This window comes from Aspergillus foveolatus, assembly GCF_047715535.1.
Source record: "Aspergillus foveolatus strain CBS 279.81 unplaced genomic scaffold BDW70scaffold_8, whole genome shotgun sequence".
Classification (NCBI taxonomy): domain Eukaryota; kingdom Fungi; phylum Ascomycota; class Eurotiomycetes; order Eurotiales; family Aspergillaceae; genus Aspergillus; species Aspergillus foveolatus.
In genome coordinates, this window is record NW_027396072.1 from 37277 (window position 1) to 51822 (window position 14546).

Consider the following 14546-nt stretch of genomic DNA (forward strand, 5'->3'; position numbering starts at 1 on the left):
CCAAGCATCATGATGTTGTACTTCCGGTGGAATACGTTGTTGCCCCGCTGTCCAACAGTCGAGTGTACAATGGAAGTGCGAGGCCTCGTCTCTTTTTGACCGAATAAGCACACATCAGAGCGTGTTGCTCCATTTGAGTAAGCATCGACAGCGCGGAAAAACATGGGTGGACGGCAAGCGCTGGGCTAACACATTCGATATCGGTAGCCATTTTAGCTTATTGAAAACACCATGATTAATCTGATTCAGTCCCTCTCCACGACGATAGTAGTCGCAGATAAGCTCAAGTCGCCCATAAGACGAGGCTGGTGAAGAGGCTGCAGGTGAGACCGACCCCTCACTATCGTACGTAGTAACAGCTAATTCGGGAATTAAGCGGAGATTTCAAGCGCCGTGGCCGGCAGCTATAATCATAAGCAAAGCGAGATGTTTTTATTTCATCATCTCAGACTGAAACTCGAAGCTGTCAACACGGCAGCAGGCACAGGAATGCATGTAGCCTTTCCGCATACTAGGCCAGCCATATTTGTCGGCCATTTGTCGGTCACTTCACTCGCCGGGAAAAGTTGTGAGGCAAGAGCATTATGAAGAACACAAAGGGCAGCTCCTTTCTTTTGCTACGCCACATCTAGAATACACCCGCCTAAGGCGTTCTGTCCCTGGACAGAATAGTCGAACGTACAACTCTCTGTCAAGCCTTTCTTCTTTACTCGCTATCTTCCATAGAATCCCAGTGTTCATAGCGTAACCCTCATGAACACCATACCAACCTAAAACCCGCAAAGCGCCAATATAAGTTGATTCGATCCATCCTCCCCATTAACATCTCCACAGTACACGAGATGTCCCGAGCCAAGCCTCGCCCCTACAACAGCAGCCTGTGTCTGATCAACATACTCCGGCGCAAAAACATGGCTCTGCGTCACCGCGCCCTCAATAGGGACAAAGATCTTCTCCAGGGGCCTGGCATTTGTAACATGGAGTGCCTTCATGCTATACGGTCCAGGCAGCGACGCGGGCTCAGTACTTTCGGGCAAGGTAGCAGACGGGTTGAGCTGGAAAGTAGTGCGGTGATAGTCGCCATCTTTCCAGGGAAGGCCGAATGCTCGGAAGAACGCTTTGAACCTGTCCATGGGAGTGAAGTTGGGGAAATGCAGGCCGGCGATAGCGAGACCGCCATTTTCAATGTAAGTTTTGACTCTGGCAAGGACTTCCTGGTTTGCGGTATCGCGTTCGGTGAGGCCTTCGTCGGCAATGATGACTGCTTTGAAGGTCGTCGAGGCGAGGGCGCGGATTGCCGCAGATGCAGTCTTTGCGCGCTTGATGTGCGCTACTTCAAGCAGGCTTTTGAGGAGTGGGGAGTAGACCTCGTCGAGGAAGTCGCGGTATGAGAGGCAGAGAAGGAGGATCTGGGGTTTGTCTGCTGACGCCATTGTGTTACGTCGTAGGAAGTTCTGGGTAGCAATGACCAAACGGTTTAGGTTTAGACTCAAATAGGTTTAGATCAGGTAGTTGAAGTACCGAGAGACGAGCGATGGGGCCCAGCAAAGATGAGGATGAAAAAGAAGGAGAATGAAAGAAGGCAAGATAGCCAACTCCAGGTTGGAACAACGCTGGCAACTGCTAGTGTCAACCGTTCTGTCAGCCGGAGGAAGTTCCTCCTTACTAACCGGTATCCGAGCAACCACCTCAATAGCCCACAAATTCCTGGCGTCAAATTTGGTTATGTAATCAATATCTATAACGAACAATTGAATTTGAAGGTCTTGATCTCCTAACTACGGCCTGTATAGGCAATTTGTACCTTTTCGAAGGCTTAAAAAGAAGGTTCTCGATGAACAGGAGATATCCCTGCCATACAAACGGTGTGAAACATCAAACAGACATCCCTGCCATACAAACCGTGTAAAGCATCAAACAGACAAGTAAACGAGCGAGGTGCTGGACATTGATTAGTGATATGGAAATATTATGTGACACTCATCCCGAGCACCAGCGCGCGGGATGAGACCGCTGGCTGATCAGGCCACACCATAGTGGCCTGACCAATATCTCCAACTCCCGGAGATCTGACCTTTAGTGTAATCGAGAACGATAAATAGAGGACCTATCGTCAACGAGATAGACAATCAATTGTCATATGGCATCCGATCCTTAGTAGGCTACGTTCGTGTAGTCGATACAATTTCCTTCTGCCCTTTCCCTTTGAGCGTATCCACAACACTCCATAGAGAAAATAGAGATGCAATACCTCTCTAGAAAGCAGCAGCAGCGTCTTCCTATAGTTACCCTACGTAGTATAGGGGAGATTATACCATCCCTATATATATAATAGCGAGGGGTTCTCCTGAATACAAAGCTTATCTTTAAAGCCTACATTAATTAGGTCTTTAGCCGCGGGAAATGACTTGCCCAGCACCTAAAGAGACTTAGCAATACCCAGCGTGGCTGTCTAGTAGCCTCCATGCAGGCAGCAGTTATACAGTATGTTCTCCTAACAGTTCTGTACAGGGCAGAAGTCTTCTATACAGGAAAAAGATAACAAGGGGTAGTTAACTCCCTGCTTTCTCTTTTCTGCACAGCAGCCCTGGCTATTATCCGAGCCTACAAGACTACCCCTACAGCAGCACTTCTCTGTGAAGCAGACCTACCAGATCTAGAGGCTCTGCTTAACAGCGTCCTCTGAAGGGCAGCAGTAAGATATATAAGCCTGGATATTAAATACCCAATTGCCTAAATAGCTGCAGATGTAACGGGCGTGGGGCAGTATTATTTTCAGCTGGCTGTCCTGTATAAAAGAGTATCACAAGCTTAGAGAAAGAAACAAGAGATAGAAGAGCATATATCTTCCTCCTCCGTTTTATCAACCTTTCGCAATCATACATCAAGACTTCCGACTTCCCGGACTTGCATGCTGACGGATCTCTTTCCCGAAGTTACGAGGACGGATCTCTTTTCCTACGAGGCCGCAATTCCGAGGCTGTACACTGATGTTGCAGACCTTATTTAGAACCAGGTTGAGGGCATGGCCGACAACCAAGATCCAGGCCATAGCCTGTGACAGCAGGTATAAGGATTTTATGAATGCGCTACTTGCTAACACCTCTCGAGTCACCTTATTATGCAATCAAGGGTATCCTAACATTGCAAACTGCAGACTCCTGTGCATACCAAATACCCTACTCTATTCTAGTCCCATAATTGTTCATAGTGTGTTTCAATCAACACTTCGTAGACCATCTGCGCTACTCTACAGTGCAAGTAGCCTTTAGGATCTCTATTTAGATATTTCAGAATACTTTCTATAGTATGTACGGAGTAATGCTACCCCTTATGGAATTCACCTATTCCATACCTCCCGGCTCTCGGGCTGCTTGCCTTGAGTATATAGCACTCCAGAACGCAACTCATGCCGTATTCCGCCATCAGAAGTCATGCTCCAAGCTTATTGCCCTGGGTTTTGCCTCTGTGCGTGGTGATACCCTATTACTACAGCACAAATTATATACTCTAGCACACCTCGTGGCAGCCCGGGGACAGCTCTTCATGCGACGATATTGTAAGTAGCTGGGCTATAATTCAATCCCCTCCATACTCTACTTGACCAATCAAAAGCTGACGAAGGCACGTTGACCCCCAGATCAGAGAGACCTACCCTTAAAGAGACTGGGGTAACAGGCACTTGTCACTGCCGAAGCTGGGCTAGTCAAAATGTGTGTGTTGCTGCTGTTGTTCTTCTGCAGGAGGCATCCCCAAGATACATGCTTTTAAGGGTGCCATTGAGCCCTATGGAAAGACATCACACCAATTGAGTAGATACCCGTGCGCACCTGGATACAGAAAAGGGGGCAGCCCATGCATGTATCCTTACCGGGGGAGTTCTTTTTTGGGCTGGTGAAGGGACGAAATATAATCTTTTCTGTGCAGGACGTAATCCTGCGCCCTTACCGAATCCGCGGCCAGGTCTTACTGGAAGGAGAGCGGGCTCTAATGACCATCTAAACATCACGTATATGACTTTCCGCTTCAGGAAGCCAAGGGGTCTGGTCAAATACTTCACTTTCCGCTTCTTCTTTATCTGGGGATCGGCCCCGCCACGAATGCTATCTAGGACTCCTTGTAACAAGTACACGGTCCAGCGGTCTTGGTTTGCATCCGCAAATAAAGCTAGTAAACCAGCAAATCACTTGATTACGCTCTTCAGAACACTCAAGGGCTCTATGCTGGTAATGGCCGGTAGTGTGAGCCTCGTGGCGAATTCGTTCTTCAATTCTACTCGCAGTACGCAAATCAATAAGCTGAAAGAGTAATCTTATTACGAGTTGATGCCATTTACCTCCATAGCTTGCCATGCTGGAACTGCGTATGCACAATATGGCGTGGGCTTGAAGCAGTTTCCTTGCTTGATACAGTCAGGCTTTGGCTCAATAGAACCTTATGTGTCTATATACCTTCAGTGATTTATAATATTGGAAGGCCTAAAGATGATAGATGTTCATTCCCCGAATGTAAAGGCCTGACTTTGCAACTTGCGTAAGCCTATCTAGGACAGTGCTCGTCTTGAGAGGGCTTCATAGGCCTCTACAAAAGGGTATTCCGTGATGGCGGCTGGGCCATCGGGTTTCAAACAATAGTGTAGCAGTGGGTGTATGCAGGTAGTGCAGCCCAACATATCTCTGTTGGGCAGTCATGCATTTCCCTGCTAAGTATCCTCTGGATTGTCGAGAATCCAAGATCAGGGCCACCATACTTGTGGAAGTCCTGCGCTATAACATGTAAGCGGGTGAACAAAAAACAAGAATACTCTCAACAGGGCCATGATAGCTGCATAGAGCTGCGAGTATTTAAGACTTGGATGGCCACGACCCCTCTAAAAGCACCCATGGACAGTTCAGCAAGGCGAAATCGAAATGGATGCATGCACACGGACGATGTAGAATGATGACTGTCCTTTTCACCTATTCACGCGGCATATTCCTTGTCTACCGCATTGGAAAGCAAGTAGGAACTATGTTGGGTATTCTGTATCTAATAGCATCAATTCGATACCTAGCCGTCAGGTCTGCATGCTCTTAGCTCTGTAAGGGAACCAAGCTACGTCCAGCCCGCCAAAAGCAATAAGCTTTTCTTCGGCACCAGGGAGGCATTTCTATAGGCTATATAAATGTCCCTTTCTGATGTCAGACCGCGCTGGAATGATGCTGAAAGGACGCCCAGTGAGTCATGCTCTGTATTATACATGCATGGCTGTGCTACTCTGATAGCCTGCTGACCTGCAAACAACCAATCCCATTCTTCAACCAGCAGAACATAGACAATTTTTACCCTGGATTTCCCAGCTGCAGCCCCTGAGCCCACTACAATATCTCCGAGCCCTGATGGCTTGTACGAGCACCGCAAATCCCCGTAGGGATCTTCAGCTTCGAACTACCTAAGCATGTAGACCCCGAATCACACTGCAGAATGCATGTGCGGGCTCAGTTGCGAACCATACGTGATCTCAGAAAGGATAATTGTGGCCATCACAGTAGTTTCTACGACAAGGAGGACCAATGAACTACACAGAGAGTGAACATTTTCTGTTCATGCCCCTTTTCCCTTTCGTTGTGTGTTGTCAGGTCCTTCTGTTGGCAACCTAATCACTGAATACTGAAGTGTAACTAGTAGGCATTACCCCAGCTTGCCCCTGCTTGCTATGCTGCCCTTGTCCGTCCTCCATCGTAGCTTTAGGTAGCCTTGACCATGGCTATAAGCGTAGGGGTAGACTGGGCTCCAGTACACTCCACCATTCATATCCTCCACATCTATACTTCCCCAGACTAATATCGCGAAACGCAACCCGATATCAAGCCCAATGCTTACCATAAAAGCCTTTTCCTGCTTTGAATATCGCGCTGTTTTTCGCTACTGTCCAGGCGCTCCTAAAGCCTAATCCAACAAATATAGTGACATGTTTCCGTTTAGGCAACTACTACGTCTACTAATACATTTGTAGCTTGATTCCTAACCTCAAGAAAGTTTATCTCTAATGCGGGGATTCCAAACAAAGCGAATTGTGCATATAGGAAGGGCAGCGTGTCGGGATTGCTTGCGCCCCATTGGGGCCGAGACTGAGGATAAGGGCCTGCGAGTATGGGCATTGAACACTTTCCAGGCGGCCATGACAGGAAGGTCTGGGTAATTTTGTTAGATCCAGCATTATTGCTTTTGAGATAATGGCCATTGGAACTCTCTCAAGAGTCTGTACCTGTTTACTGATTGGGATGGGCATTGCTTTTTACGTCTCCGTAAATTGTTTGAAGGGGCTGGTCATGGGTGCCTTTTCCCTCTCCTAGTGCTCTTACGTTGCAGTTTACTAGATGACACGAGTATCGCGTCCAGGGAACTTGCTAGACACTAGCCTTGATTGTTTGGAAGAAGAAAATACGGATAGATCAATCGAGCAGATTCCCAACGGAGGCAGTTAGGGTAGTCTTCAATCAATGCTCAGAGACCAGGAACCCCGCTCTAGCTATAGCTATATTTAGTTTCCACTCTTGAAACAATCCTGAATAGTGAACATTATGTGCTTTCTCAGGTTGTCTTTGACTCCATGATCGATGAGTGTGTTCCTTCTAAATGTTTTCCTTAACAAGGTAAAAGGAGTCTGAATTCACGCGATCATTGGCCACCGAGCAGGAATTGTCAATTTATCAGCTTCCTATTAGTACATCGTCAAGACAAAAATCCAGCCATTTGCCCAGCGAGGTCTCATCAAGTTGCTGAAGTGATACCCTGGGTTTATAGTAGCAATGTGCTGTAAAAGACAGCTCCAGCTGCAAACCGCCAATGACATCCATATGGTTTGTTCATTGAGATTGCGGAGTCCAGGTTGGCTGAAATCTGCAGCCTCATTTACAACTTGCAACATGTACGTAAGTAGTCTGTCCTTGACCGTGCCCGTTTCATCTCCTACGGTCAACTACTCGCCGGAACTCTCGGTATTGTTGCTAAAAGGTCCATTTCTAGTCCCACTCTGTATATTATATACTGGCCTGATCTGACCTAATTCCTTCAGCTGGACTTGGTCTTTCCGCCTTGGACCTGTGCTCTTGACAGCATAATGTGACCCTGGACAAGGCATGATCGTGTACTCTGATGATTCAATGACAGCAAATAGAGGAGTGGGATTTGTGTGCCTGGATCAGATTTCAGTGGTCTCCGCAACTTGGGCATCTGAGATGCGACTGGACACATTACCTGCCCTCCGCTTTGTTGTACATGTTCTATGCGCACATGTTTTATGCTCGAGGATTCCCGGTCTTAGCATCCTAGGACGTTCTACAGTATGTACCATTCTATTCTATTCCCAACCGCAAAGATATTCATGAAGCCTGTCTCGATTAGCAGAGAGAGCGAGCTGTCCCAAGGCCGTTGCTGCCTGCCTGCTCATGCTGGCTATAAGTACGGCCATCTATCCTTGTGATTCCTGATCTTCCTTCAATCCATTCCAACTCAACACACCTCTCAATTCATCCTCACTAAAAGGAAATCACCAGCTACAAACATCAGCCTTCAAGATGAAACTTTCCTTTCTTCTCCCCATCTCGCTATTCTTTGCTGCCGCTCACGCTGGGCACCCAGAGCCAGAACCCGTTGAATGCTCCGGTGTTGGAAGTGTAAGCAGTCCAATCCCTTCATTCATTCTTCCATATCCCTTTTGAAAGAATTTCATGGAAGTTAAGACGCCAATGTTACAAATCCAGATCACCGCCGCCGCTGATGAGAACGGCGATTACTACGAAATCTGCAAGTGCCCCGAAGATGTAAGTCCATCCTCATTCTATCCTTCCGCAGGAAATAGCCAGGTGGCCCTCGTACTGTATGCACTTTACTGTGACCGGAAGCTGACGGTTTAATGCATGAATATAGACTGAGAAAGCCCTGCTCTACACTCTGGTACGTTCTACTACTCTACAATCGCGCAGAGCAATGATCTATCTTCGAATTCGGATGCGTGTCCATAGTATCGCACCCTGTCGCACTGCAGCAAGTGACTGACTGACGGCGAACAACAATAAACACAGGCCGGTCCCCCAGGCGGATATTTCTGTGCCCCGATCTAGTCTATCAGGCTTTCTTCAGCGGCAATGCTCTACAGCAGCTTAGTTGACAAACTAGGGGTATTGGCACAAGGTTGAGGAGGCTTTAACGTGCCTTTGGGGACGCCGTGACTAGCTTTACCTTTAGTGCAATAGGTTTCTCCTAGTCGACTCTCTGAATAATAAAAGTGCACGCTCTCCATTTCTACCTAGATCTTCTATCTCCGTAGAGATACTGTACAGAGTCCTTGAACTCAAATGTGCGTTCCCCGCGCAGGCACACTCCTCGCGTACTGGCCTTGACTTAGCTACCAACACTCTCCCGATCTGCTTTCATTGAGCATTATTGAGCAGGCCGTCCGGACTTACTATCTGCATGCAGCGCAACATATTGTCCAAATGTTTCCGGCAGATCGACTCGATGCCGTTGAAAATGGGAAGTCTAGCGTTACATTACAGGCGACGATTTAGATTGTCCTTGTTTTGAACTAATTTGATGGCGCCTGTCGCTTCACATATGGCCGCCCGCGCTCGATATAGGGATACGTAGGGTCTCGGTCCTCTATTCATACGTACTTTAGCTTAGTACTACCTCTCTTTGCCCTCTTTTGGGCTATATTCGCCAAGCATACCTTGACCGTGTCGTTAAGCTTGCCTCTCCAATTTTGTTCTTTGTTCTACGACGTGCTTGCGCGATTCCTCGATTAGTTGTTCTGGCGTTGATTCAGGCTCAGGCTCAGCGTTGGAGTCCATGTCCTCCAATTTTCTTTTACCTGAATCGAGATCTGGATCAATCCCATAATCTGGGGCCCAGACAAGCTTCTTCAAGGCTAGTGGCCATGTTTGTCCGACTCGGACGTGTAAACGGTTCAATAGATAATATAGCCCCAGGCCGAACAGTTGATATCTGTGGAGGAAGACCACGCTGACCCATATTAATAATCCATTTCTTTAATGTTGATTCTTCAAGATCTGTCAATTTTCTGCAATTGGCAATTACTTCTTTCCGAGAAGCTGTTCCATTGAGCCGGGTCATCAAAGTTCTTGGTGGTACATCAAATGCCTTTGCAGCAGCAGTTTTTGACGTAAAAAGACCTGTTCTATAAGCATCGATAGCTAACTGCATACGATCTTCTTTTGAAAGCTCAGCCATGTTGTTGTTATTGAATGATAAACGGGTCAAGGGGTGGGCGCGTTGTTTGGCGGTGACCGCGCTGCTCGGTGGTGGATTACGTTATTGTTTTCAACTAGCTGTCCTGTATAAACGAGTATCATAAGCTTAGAGAAAGAAACAAGAGATAGAAGAGCAGATATCTTCCTCCTCCGTTTTATCAACCTTTCCCGATCATACATCAAGACTTCCGACTTCCCGGACTTGCATGCTGACGGATCTCTTTCCCGAAGTTACGAGGACGGATCTCTTTTCCTACGAGGCCGCAATTCCGAGGCTGTACACTGATGTTGCAGACCTTATTTAGAACCAGGTTGAGGGCATGGCCGACAACCAAGATCCAGGCCATAGCCTGTGACAGAAAACAAGAATACATGAGACCTACTAGGGCTTGGGACAACACTGCTTGAAGCACCTGGAGCCTGGAAAACAGACCATCCTGGATTAGGGGTAACATAATAAGAATCCCAGCAACCAAAGCAGTAAAGCAATTGGAGCCTAGAAGCAGTATATTTACCTGGATAAATAGGGCGACATGATTAACTCTTCAAGACAGATCTGTGTACAGGTCCTGCCCTCTTCAGGCACATGCCATTTCCTGCATTTCAAGCTCGTACCCTTAGCAACAGTGGCATTCAATGGAGGATCAATAACAGATCCTGAATACCCGGAGATACTCTCACCAGGAGCTAAAGTAATTCCAGGGATCGGCGCTGCGGCTGTATAGCTCCCGCCTTGACCTCCTAGGCATATTACATGACCCCAGGCATCTGTGGTAGTTAGATATTGGAGCAGTCCCACGCCACCTAAGCGTTGTATTTTCTCATAGTGTTTGGAGGCCACCATAAAGCCTTTTCAATTGGGTTGCATTTATTGTTACTTTTGAGCTGGTAGGTGCCCGGGCAGCAGGTTGGTAGGTAAAGATCCATGTCTGCAGGTAGGTTGTCGCATATCAAGAGGTGGCGGGAATTTGCCATTACCAAGGCTGCCGATGACGCGCTGTACACCAGCGCATTTATTGGAGTCACATGTGTCACCAGAGACCGTAGCGTGCGTTTGTTTTAGAGGCACAGTAGGGTTCTGGGGGGAACTCTGGCAGAACCTCCAATGATAAGGGCGTGGCAGTGGGAGCAGATCCCAGTTACTATTCCATCTACAGTAGTACCCATGCTAGAGTAGATATTCTGCTTCCGAAAGTCTTCTCTTACATTTTAGCGGGATCCTTGCACTCGACATCCCTCCAGTTGCACATATCCAAGTACATAGCTAGAAAAAGACAAGCAATAATTAGTAAGGAAAAAAAAAACATTCTGAAGAAGACTTGGAGAGAATGAAGGCCTTACTAGCACAGAAGTAGGCAAATGTATCTAGTTTGCAAGGCAAGCGAGCGCGCAAAGGAGTCATCAGTATACTATAGCCAAGCCCCCCCAGCAACTGAGGTAGAAGAAAGGATGAAGGGAAGAAGGCATACCAGCGTTCGAGAGTGCATAAACTGATGACACATCCGTGAGTTTCCTCTGTGGCTGGCCCAGACTATAACACTCTTTATACTCATATGCGTCCTTCCCATTCACGACTCGGTCCTCTTTGCCAGCACAGCACAAGACAAATATTAGCCTAATTCTCTCTTTCTCTCTAACAGTGGACTTTTGACTTGATGGAGGGAAACACACCCATAACGAGCCCTTTGTAGACGCAGAATGCCACATGCGCGTATTCCACGGTGGAGAAGGGCCTTTGTTGGCTTAAGCTTAGCTTAAAGGCTTGAATGGGTCAAGCATTAGCAGCTGCACTAGGTGCCTGGTGTGGGCATTCATGGAGTGCTCACCCTGAAAGGTATCTACGTAGCTGGAGCACCCCGCCGGATACTTACCATACACTATCAGTTATATACTACCATAAATCTGCTGATTCTGCTGAGAGCTAATGCAACCCCTTGTCAATGTTGAGTATACTCCAGAATGTATGCTAAGTATCAAGTGCAATTTCCGTCAGCTTCCGCGTGGAGTAGGTTACGTACCACAATTCAGTTGCCTCTCGATATGCCAGCGGCCGGTCGAATGCCTTTTCCTTGTTTCTATAGATCTGTATGCGCTGGAGATGGGCGACAAACAACCAACGAGGGGATCATTAAGCTGGGTGAGCACCGACATATACATGCTGTTGTATGTTTTTTGTTTTTGTTGCACTTGATACTTTCAAATTGTTCCAGAGCAAGTCCAATGTGCCCAGGAAGGGAAGACCGGGAACGAGAGATGCGGAGGAGCCGCACGTTGACTCGATTGTCGTGTGCAATTCGGCAATGGAGGCCTCGCAGCCTGCATTGCAGACCAAAGCCGTGGTAGTGTCATTGTCAAAGCTACTAATGTATCCGTCTGTCATTAGGAGGCTGTCTCGTCGGCGCAGTCAACTGTCTGATACAGTGCTGCCACACAGGATGCGGCAAGACCTAGGGTGGCCAAGGAACAATTTAGAAAAATAGCAATGCCAGGAAATGTCGATGCTTCTTGCGCTATGGCCTGCTTATGACGATAGTGTCGAGCGGCTTGTAAGTGGCCGGATTGGTCGGAAGCGGACAGCTAGTAGATGGGAGATGGCTGCCAGTTGGATTCTGATGTATATATAGATTAAGAGACTGTAGGCGACTGGTATATTGGATATACTTGTAGAATAACTACTCTGCATGCAGAGGGGATCTATCTATCTATTGCCAATCTCTTGTTGTCCGGATCCTAAAGACAGATCGGTCAGCCTAGTAACTTCGTAGCTCAGCATGAAATAGTAATTCAGTTTCACGAAAAGGAACGAGGAGAAGAGCAACGCGGATAGGAAAGCGAATTGACTGAAAATCAGGTTCTTAGGGTAAATTGGCTGAATCTTCCTTGGTTATATATACAACCACCCCTCCCCCCCCGCCCTTCTGAGAATGTTTTCTTCTCCTATCCCGACAATAATGGCATACTAGGAATTCCATCACTGCACCGATAAAATATTTGAATCAAGGAAAATTATCGATCTCTCTACGAGATCGAATCTGGCTTCCTCCTGCGCAAGATTATCAGGCGCAATGACACCAAACTGTTGAAGCAATATATCACTGCTTGGGATCATCCAAGCTGTGGAATCACAGTTACAGACATACAATCGCACGATCCCTTCTATATGGCAGCAGCCCATGGGAGTCTAGACATGTTGCGCGTTTTGCTTGATGTTCACTTGGGAAATGCTCACTCGGTGTCTACTGAAGAAGAGCAGGGATTTTCATTGTTACATGTTGCTTGCCAGCAGGCACAGATTGGGATTGTGAAGTTCCTGCTTGATCTGATCCTCCTTTTGGGGCTGTTGATGATAGGGATCCGAGGAATGGACACCGCTTATTTCCGCAGCCTACTCGACTAGGACTTTTGGCGAGGGTGCAGATGCAGATGCTGCTGATCGCGCCTGGGGCAAGGCATTGATAAATATGCTCCTGGACCGGGGCGCTTCTGCGCGTGATAATGTGCCATTCCCTACAACTGATATTGATATGACTAGTGAAGGGCAGCTGGTACCGCAACAAGCAGAGTTCACTGTTCTTAGTCTGGCTATAACGGGGTCTAGTTACGGAATGGTGAAACGGCTCCTAGAACATGGCGCGGACATACAGCAGCGTCTAGGATATTACAGCAACGGTCCTGGTTTCTGGGATGATGGTTTTGATATTCGGGACGTTACTGCGTTGCATCTAGGGAGCCGGGCTTGGAATGTGGATGGGATCAGGGCGGTTCTCGGTTACTGCCACGAAAAAAGGTCACACTTAATATCCTGTCGTGATAGTATGGGCGGACTCCCTCTGCACTACGCGGCCGCAGGCTTTGATCCCACATTTGGGCCAACCCTACTGGAGAACACTTTGGTCCAGAAGATAACCAGCACCTTTGAGCTGCTCGTGCCTAATGATGCCGAAGCCACGGCAAAGCTGATCAATGCCCACGACAAGCAAGGCGCAACACGCCTTCGCTACGCCGTCCGGACGCACGCCAGCTGTGGGAGCCAGGGCTCAAATCACGCCTATCATGCAATTCAATGGCTCTATTCCCGCGGAGCAAATGCAGGCATTGTGGATCACAAAATGCAAACTGTTCTCCACGGCTTGCTCACTGGTCTCTAGACGGCGACCCTATCGATTTGAATTTGATTAAGCTACTTCTGGACCATGGATGCGCTCCTGATACCACAGACGACGACAGTGAAACTCCACTCCATATCCTGCCGAGGCATCGCCGACAAGCACATGCAGCTAAGATGCTTATTGAGAGCGGGGCGAGAGTTGATATTGTTAACAAAGGGAACTTGCCATTGCATGAAGCGACGAGAGGGATGATGAGGCCGAGGGAGAGTTGGGATCGTCAGAGGCTGAAACCGGTATCGTAGGGGATTGCATTGACGTTCAAAACGAGGTTGTGCAGGCTCTGTTGAATGCCCATGGCACCCCGAGCGTATTAGATCAGCCCAATAGCGAAGAAAAGACGCCGCGTCAGCTGAGGGAGGAGACGAGACGGGAGTGGATTGAGATGGAGGCACCAAGCACCAAGCCGGGGGAAATATAGTATAATAAACCCATAATAATTTACCAGAACAGTGTAGGGACGAGAATGATTTGCCGGATGCTGATAGCCGGTCATCAGGCGAGAAGGCTGCTGACCAATCCTAGCTCAAATGGCCCTTGAAGGTCTGTTCATATGACCTGAACTCGTGAAATCCTGGATGATAAAGAGAGGGTAAAGAAATTCCAAGTTTATCAAATGTCGGCTTGAGCTTGTGGATCCCTGACAGAAGCGCGGAATTTATGTCCTGCGTCTGTAGTGCAGCACTGTTCCAGACAGCGGTGTATTGGAGGCCTTGAATTACTAGTATGGCACGTCAATCTGGTGGCTGTTGTAGGCAAAAGACAAAAAGGGAATATAGGATATACCGTTCTGCACACTGTGATCTCTAAGATGTCTTGACCTCCAGAATCTCCTTGTCCCTTGCAATGCAACAGGGCTCTTGGTCGCCATGAGCGCCACCAGCTTAATAGCAGCATTCACAGTCGCTGCCTTATCATCGTATACAGCATTGACGGAACCCACTTTCAACGCCTTCTCAACCCAAAACAGCCTTGCCGTCAATGCAACCTCTTTCACCCACCCGAAGCTACCTACTACCTTGGGTAAGCGGCTCAGCTACCAATATCTGCCGCTGCTCCAATATCAAACTCTTTGACAGAGGACTTGGTCTAACGCGCACACATCCTTGTCTCACGCTATGCTCAG

General features: G+C 47.8%; 2 protein-coding genes across 2 annotated transcripts; one reads left to right on the plus strand and one right to left on the minus strand.

Annotated features, from left to right (window-relative positions):
• Window positions 1-582: 582 nt before the first annotated feature.
• Window positions 583-1942, minus strand: BDW70DRAFT_130167 (uncharacterized protein). Its single transcript, XM_073735754.1, has 2 exons — window positions 1671-1942; window positions 583-1620 (listed from the first exon to the last, which is right to left on the minus strand). The coding sequence occupies exon 2, from the start codon at window positions 1431-1433 to the stop codon at window positions 771-773; it is 663 nt and encodes a 220-aa protein (XP_073598813.1). The 5' UTR covers window positions 1434-1620; window positions 1671-1942; the 3' UTR covers window positions 583-770.
• Window positions 1943-11746: 9804 nt separating this feature from the next.
• BDW70DRAFT_171608 (ankyrin repeat-containing domain protein) lies at window positions 11747-13841 on the plus strand (the record flags this gene model as incomplete). Its single annotated transcript, XM_073743263.1, has 5 exons — window positions 11747-11800; window positions 12256-12555; window positions 12614-13372; window positions 13435-13656; window positions 13692-13841. 5 exons carry the CDS (start codon window positions 11747-11749, stop codon window positions 13839-13841), a joined length of 1485 nt encoding a protein of 494 aa, XP_073598814.1.
• Window positions 13842-14546: the final 705 nt, after the last annotated feature.